The sequence below is a fragment of the Neolamprologus brichardi genome, chromosome 15, assembly GCF_056152115.1.
Source record: "Neolamprologus brichardi isolate AB-2024 chromosome 15, ASM5615211v1, whole genome shotgun sequence".
NCBI classification, from domain to species: Eukaryota; Metazoa; Chordata; class Actinopteri; order Cichliformes; family Cichlidae; genus Neolamprologus; species Neolamprologus brichardi.
Window position 1 is genome coordinate 8,392,826 of NC_142118.1, and position 8,260 is coordinate 8,401,085.

At 39.4% G+C, this 8,260-nt stretch overlaps 1 protein-coding gene across 1 annotated transcript; it reads left to right on the top strand.

The window, feature by feature from the left end:
- The first annotated feature begins 644 nt into the window (after positions 1-644).
- On the top strand, positions 645-3,258 carry tcf21 (transcription factor 21). The gene is made up of 2 exons (XM_006797180.2): positions 645-1,166; positions 1,925-3,258. Exons 1-2 carry the CDS (start codon positions 732-734, stop codon positions 2,012-2,014), a joined length of 525 nt encoding a protein of 174 aa, XP_006797243.2. The 5' UTR covers positions 645-731; the 3' UTR covers positions 2,015-3,258.
- The last annotated feature ends 5,002 nt before the right edge of the window (positions 3,259-8,260 follow it).

The following is an 8,260-nucleotide window of genomic DNA, read 5'->3' on the forward strand; positions in this document are numbered from 1 at the left end:
TCAAATCAAAATCAAATTGTTTGGACCGGCAGCAACCAATTAGCGCCAGCTGGTAGCAATACAAACAATCAATTAAAAGTTCAAACTCACCAATTCCGTTCTGTTCAGTGCACAACAACACTATGGCTCTGGCTCACAGTAACCAGCATCTAAGTTGCATAAGTTAGTGGGTGTTAAAAGAAGCATTAAAACGGAAAAAGCAAGTGTTTGCCAATACAAACCTGCAACAGCTCTGTCACCTGGCTTGCCTCCACGCATCTGACAGGAGGAAGCCGGGACAGGCTTACTATGACCCACATGCCGTCCGATTGGCTGAGCAAAGTCATGTGGTTGGAGTCATGTACCTGCGATGCATTCGATGGCAGGAATAAGTGCAGGAAACAGATTTTACTCTGGGTTACATAAATGCACCTGTCTCTCTTTTTTTATGAGGAAATCTCATGTTCCGGGTTGAACAGTGATTAAAATAAAACACATGTCCTACATCTTGGGCTCATCCAGGGTCCCTTAGGATCCTCGAAACCTTTGGGGAGCCAGCAAGAAAGATCAGTACCGCTGTCTCCTCCCAGCATGTGGTAACGCCCTCTCTGGTCACAAAGATAAAAAAGTCTGTTCCTTTCTGCACAGTTAGTTGTTCATGAACATCCAGCGCGCATCCTGTTCAATCGTGTCCAGCCGAAGAATTCTGCTCCCATGTTTTGAGCCCGCTTCAGTGGGAATACGGTACTAATATGTCCACCGGGTCTCTCAGCGATGTCGACGACGAGCTCCTGGACGGCATCCTGAAGTTTGGTTCCTCCGGTAAAGATTCCAACGAGAGCACGGAGGAGAGCTCAAACTGCGAGGGCTCATGCGCAAACGAGGAACGGAGAGAAACGCCCGGCAAAAAACGGAAGACAACGTCCAGGAAAACGGCGCCCAAGGGTGTGGTCCAACAGGAGGGCAAGCAGGTGCAGAGGAACGCGGCCAACGCCCGGGAAAGAGCCAGGATGAGAGTCCTGTCCAAAGCCTTCTCCCGGCTTAAGACCTCCTTACCCTGGGTACCACCGGATACCAAGCTCTCCAAACTGGACACACTGCGCCTGGCGTCTAGCTACATAGCGCACCTCCGACAGATACTGGCCAACGACAAATACGAAAATGGATATATCCACCCTGTTAACCTGGTGAGAATGGGCTTAAGGGGCTTGTACTTTTTTGCTCCCAAAATTTCCACACTTCCAATTTGGAGTTTTGATATAATAATGTAGTGAAATACCTGAATCGCTTTTAATCAAAATCCAATGTTGTTTTGTTATTTTAACGTGGCCTGCAAAGGCCAAATTATAGGCCTCAATTACTCAAGTAAAGTGACAAAGGAGGGCGATCGCTCAACTAGGCAGGTGCACGAGGGAGGTAAAAAAAACACAAACAAGCAAACAGCCAACCTCGTGCAAGCGTAATGAATACCCGACAGTTTACAATCACTGTAGGCTGCAGACCAATTAGTGCAATTGGAAATAATTTCATCGTTAGGCCGTCAGTGCCGGCAGTGATTCGTTGGGGAGACAGGTAAAATTAATGTTGCAATGATGTAATTTTTTAAAATAAGTTTTCGGAGCAAATTGGAAAAAAAAAACGGATTGCAATTCAAAATTATTTATCAAACGCTAGAACTGAACTTAATTAAATATGAATATTGGAGCCAGAAAACGTTAAATGTTCCACGTTATAGCTTTTTATTGTGGCCTTTGTGACTAAAATGTTTGTTTTAATGACACCCGAGAGCACTAAGTGAGAGTGTTTGCTCCAAATGAATGACGTTTTTATTGTGTTTACCTAGTGGTTTAAGGTGATTCCACGCATACTGGCTCTGAATTTAGGTTTGATTTAGTCTAAACTCTTTGACAGTGCACGCTCTAACTGGTTGCGTTTTCCTCCGCAGACGTGGCCTTTCATGGTTGCAGGTAAACCGGAGAACGATTTGAAGGAGATGCTGAACTCAACGAGGTTGTGCGGAACTACGGCGTCTTGATGCAGCTCAGTGGCAGCAGCTCTTTGCCTTTTTAAAGGAACAATGAAAAAAAATCCTATAGTGACTGAAATGCAAGTCTCATCTCTGCAGACTTTGAGTGGGAATAACGGAAGGGCATCCCACTCTCCTTCGTTCCCGTAAAGAAAAAAAAATCGTTTATTTAAATGCATTGTGATCTTTTATCTTTGCTGGTTCAAAGATAAACTTTGTACTTTAAATTGCTTTTTTCGTTTTCTTTTTTCTTTTTCTTTTTCTTTCTTTCTTTCTTTCTTTCTTTTTTCTTTTTTTTTTTATCAACAAACAGTAATAATCCGCAGATGCGTTTTTACTGATGCAGGCCTGTGTTTTGCAATTGTCTTATGATGGATGGATGATTTGATGGATGGCTGGATAAGGCACATGAAACCTGCTCAAATTGTTGTACAGATTACATGAAGTATATGAAATATATTTGTACCACTTTTACACTCTGTGTAATCAGTCCTTATTATTTTTTTCTTGTGTGGGCCAATAGTTTGACCTGGCAACCCGCCTTATCGCTCCATTCCTTCAGAATAGCAGACCCTGCCCACCAACAAAGCGTAGGTACAGATAGCCCGAGTCTCCCTCTGTTGTGTCTGAAAGATAACAGTGGACAAAGCTGTCGTTACATAAACAAACGTTTGCCTTGGTAGATTATGTAGGCGTTATAAAGGAGTTACTCTTCTTGTGGCGTAAACAGGCCAAACAGGCCAAATCATGTTTATCTCGTTGCAAACTTTGCTGATGGGGTAAATGCAAGAAAGGTAAATAAACCGGGTGCCAGTGTGAGAAGTATCATTGTTGTCACTGACTTTTACTTTTTTAAATTATTTTAACCTAACTGTCAGGACTGTTTAATAACAGTTTATTATCTTATTTATGAAGCTACACCGCTAAAATATGAGCAGCCATCGTCGTTTTTCGTTAGCTTAATTGCATTTTGCCTTATCAACTCACGCGCGCATGCGGTGATTGGATTGACTAATTAGCATTCGGCCAATCAGAAGGGAGTCGCTGGAGGTCAGCGGACGCTGGAGTTTTGTTTTTTTTTTAGACGTAGAAAACCTGCTTTAATCCCGCCCAGACCAGTTGTTTTAATTTGCTCGGGTTATGACCGCTGTGTTTACATCACGTCGACAGTTATTTATGCGCTCTGACACAAGGCCTCTCCCCCTTGGTCTCTCTCACTTTTCTCACTGCGGTTTATTGGGAATGAAAAAAAAGAGAGCGCAAAAAAGGGAGAAAGCACTAGTTTTCACTTACTCCTTAAAAACAACTAACTAAACACCTAGGCTATAACCTATATGACCTCTGGAGGTCAAGTACTCTTTCAAGTCAAAAAAAATAACACGTAGTTATCATACTTTTAGAAATGTAGAGAATCTTTAGGCAATTTTTTCATATATATATATATATATATATATATATATATATATATATATATATATATATATATATATATATATATATATATATATATCAGCCTGTTTTCCAAGTTGTTTGGCTATAGCTAGTATAATTATTGGCCGATTTTCCATCCATATCTTTTGATCTATTTATGATATATTAGCTACATTGCTGTAGATTTAGCCATTCAATAAAAGAAGATGTTTTGTTTTCTTTTACTTATTTATTTATGTCTCCAGAGCGCTGTGAGAATCAGCCAGTGAGCTCATAATGTCTCATCAGAGCCTTTCAGTGAAATGCTCTGAACTCTTCTGTTTTTAAATTGACATTTCCATTTAAAAACTCTCAGTTTGAGTCAGTTTGAGAGTTTTCATTTAGGATATTGTGAGTTGTTTTAAGACAAAACAAAGATCTGAGAAGGATCTGAATACTACATCAGGGAGCAAAAGAGCAAGGCAAAAAACATAAAGTCAATCCAGTCAGTCATTTTTTTTGTATTTTGCTCATCTTTTTTATGAGTGAATTTGGAAAATAATAATTTTATAAAATATTGCCAACTGAAGCTTCCATTAACCCCTGGGTGTATTCTCAGTTTCCTTGATTTTTACACTATCGTCTTTAATGATTAGGACTTCCCATTTCAAACTAGCAGCAGGGATGTAGGTGAGATTAATCACACACAGTTGTTACATAAATAAAAGAAGATGAAGAAGAAAAATAAGAATAGTAACAAGTATCCTTTAACATGAACAATAAGATTAAGTGCAGCAGTAATAAAAGAGTCCCACCGACATCTCTTAAAGGACCCTCACCTAATACATCAGCAGGAGTACGGCGGGGGCCTCGCCACCACCCCAAAGGGACCACCAAGGAGAAAATAAACTTGGCTGCCTCTCTCCTGGCTCCAGCTGCAGGGAGAAAGCAGGAGAGGAGGAGAGATAGAGGAGAGAGAGAGGGAGGGAACTGTATGAGAGCAGGGCTGGGATTCCCATACTTGCTAATTGTTTTGTTGGATGGCTGCCCAAAATTGTGGTGTGGAAAAGGTCCACACAATGAGGGGAGGAAACGAAAAAATCACATTTTGTTCCATCTGATCCCATCATGTTTCACATCTGCATGACCCTTGTTTTTCTTTGAAAACTTGATCTCGGCTTTGCTGTACGTCACTACTGTACGACAGCATAAGCTGATGTTGTATTTTACTTCCTAGAACCTCTCTAAGGACTGATGCACTGACCAGCCCATCTACAAACCACATACTCTCGCAGAAAACAACAGCATTTAACCCAATGACTCACATAACTTTGTGCTTTCTATTCTTACTGTCCAGGCCTATCCACAATGCCGTCTCTGGATACTGCATTTGCCATGCATGAAGTATCTACAGACTGCCATCTCCTGGACAAAATTTAAGTGAGGCCAAAATCTGCAGGCTCATTTGTTATAGTGATTTTTAAATTCACTTCAAAACATTGTACTTTTCTACAATGACATTTACTTGCTGGATAATCCACAGTTAAAATATCTGCACATATGCATAGATATGATAAATACTCAGATTATTAAGGAAACTATCAGGTTTAGCACATAGTAAACATGTGATACAAATTTTATAAATTGAAGAAAATATTTCAGGAAAACTATGAATTTAAAATAAGTACGTATCTTAGTTTTGAATTAATTTGATATTTTATTGGATTTTTAAAAATTGCATTTGATTGACATGATATATTAAAAATGTAATGTTTACCACAGATTAGATGATCCTTGATGCTGAACCAAATAGGACACATCCCAAACATTATTATTATTATTATTATTATTATTATTATTATTATTATTATTATTATTATTATTATTATTATTATTATTATTATTATTATTATTATATATATTATGTTATTCATTTCTTATTCTGCCTGACCAGATGAGGTCATGCAGGAGTCACCATTGCACACAAGGGAGGGCTGATATGATGTAATCCCATCCCCACCTTGAACACATCTGTGACTCCTGCCGCACACGCTTCCCCTTCAGCTCCCCTAATACGTCTCTCAGCATGTTGCTTATGAATCAGGGAGTTATCAGGGTCTCTCTTATAAATTTCCATAAAAGGTGGATTGTGGGGTTTGTGATTTGCTTATTTCTTACTGATTGTCTATTTCTGATAACTATTCTGTTATAAGATAAGATAAGATTTAAATTGAACTATTCTACTACTACTATTACTATGTAAGTAAGTATCTTTAAGTATAGATATGTACATGCATACACACATGTACACACTAAACATATCTATCTATCTATCTATCTATCTATCTATACTGTATATACATACACATGCACATGCACATGTCCATACATATATATGGTGCATTATGCATGAAGTGGTGACCGTGGAAGTCCACTGGATGTCCACAGTGCCCAAGTGACTCATGACATCATTGTTGAGGAGTTATAGACTCTACCTGCTGTCGGGATGAACAATCTGCAAGAGTGCTCCTTCCTGAAGCGAGGGTGTCTCAGACTCTGACCGCTCAGCGCACTCACAGACTCATGCAGAGGGTGATGTGGGTTGCTCATGATGCCTGCAACATCTTTTTTTATACCAGTAGATGGCAGCAGAGGAGTCTTCTTAACAAAAAGTACTATTGAGAAAGGCACTGAGGGCACAATTAGAGGACAGCATTTACAAAAACTATAAAGATGGTAACGTAGACCAGTAACTAAATGGAGCACAGTAAGCCAGACGAGCTAAAGCTAAGGTAGTTATTGAGCTTTATTTATGAGGACCCTCTCATTGGGATCTAAACACATACCTCAGAATTTAAAATTTAGGTCTGCTTTACCTATATAAAAAGCAGACCTATATAGGTCTGCTAATGTCCTGTAGGTGCCACTACATTTCCATATAACAGGCAGTAGTGACTGTGCTAGCTGTCTGTAGTAACTGCAGCAGTTACCTGAATAGTTCTGTAGTAGACAGCATTTAGTAGTTCATGGCACCGATATCGCACGTCTTGCATGATCTTATTATTGTGGTCGATAATGAATATGTGTTGTTGTTCTGTTTTCAAATAAGAAAGAAGCTCTCATTGAGCCTTGAATCTAATTTGAATTTAATTATTCAAAATTGGAAATTACGAGAAAGAAGACAGAGTTTGGAAGGACAATCTGCTTTTCAGTTCTGTATCAATTAAATGTGGGTTTAGCACATGAACACATTAATTTGTTAATGTTCATGACATGTAAGGCAATATTTGAGTAAATGTTTTAGTGAAAGATTTGCTGTCTGCTTCTTCGCATTAGATCGGTTACAGTAAGTGCAAACGAGCTGCTTTAAATTATGCACATAAAGCTCAATGCTCAACTTGCATTGTAAAAAAAAATCGCCACATATCCTAACATGATTAAGGCAGGGCAACAGCTGGTAGTGGTGTCAATTTGTATCAGCTGACATCACTGCCTGAGCAGACTGGCACAGCAACCACCAAAATAGAGGAGATGCCAAAGATAGCTGGGGCCTGCCCAGATCAGACTCATGCTCATGTTTATTGGGGTGTGTGTGTGTGTCTGTGTGTGTGTGTGTGTGTGTGTGTGTGTCACTGTTGGCATCACTTTGTGATTATTAAAAAGGGCACAGCAGGTGCCTGCCATCAGACTTCTGTCCTTTACGTCAGTGGTGTCATCTATGGAGTCAACAGCGCGTCTTCATCCCTGAAATTGTTGATATCATGGAAAACGTTTTTAGATTGACAGAACTTCTTAAATAGTAAATGCATTCAAATCAAAGCAGGTATTTATTACGTTTCACCTTTGCCATTATGTGCTTAGGATTCTATATCGTATTTGTTTCGAGATATATGTGACATTTCTCCACAGAAGAAGAAGAAACAACAGTGACTTCAATGAGACATGAAAACCTTAAACAGCCGGTTTATTTCACAGTTAGTCAGTTGACCAAAAATTGGCAACTACACTCACCGGCCACTTCACTGGTTATACTTTACTTGTGCCCAGTTGGACAACTCTTCACTGTATAGATGGAAGTAAAGAGATGGACATGGCCAGCAATAAATGAATTACATTTTCAATTAAAAAATTTTTTTTATAACATCACAACAATAGTTACTTAGACTGTGTTAGTTAGTTAACACATTTCAAACTGTTAACACCAGAACCTAAACTGTTGACACAAGGCAGGATGAATCCATACTTTCATGTTGTTTTTGCCAAATTCTGAATCTACCATTTGAATGTTACATCAGAACTTGAGACTCCTCAGACCAGGCAATATTTTTCAGTCCTCTATTGCAGAATGTTGGTGTGCTTGTGTGAATTGTAGCCGCAGTTGCCTGTTCTTAACAGTGGCCTTCTGTTGCTGTAGCCCATTTGCTAGAGATTCTATTCTATATCTCTTAACACACAACATGTTGAATATTGAAGAAGATGAGCTATATCGGAATAGGAAACTGAGGCTGATGAGACTCAGTTTCTCTTGCAACATTCAGAGGGTATGGTCAGAATTCACAGATTTTCCAGTAAGGTCACTTAAGCATGACTTTCCTCAGACACCTTCAGAGATGGTTAGAACAAGATTCATCCAGCCTGGGTGCTTTCAACCATCCCCATCCTCCAACAGAGCACAGTTTTAAAATAACAAATTTCCTGGTGAAACCAAAACATAAGCTCGAGTAGATGCTTGCGTCTTCATCCTTGAGATACTCACCGAAGGCACAGATTTATGTAGCCTCACATTCAGCAGACTGTGAAGGAATTCGAGCTAAACATGGTGGTTGTCAGTTCGCACTTTGGTGC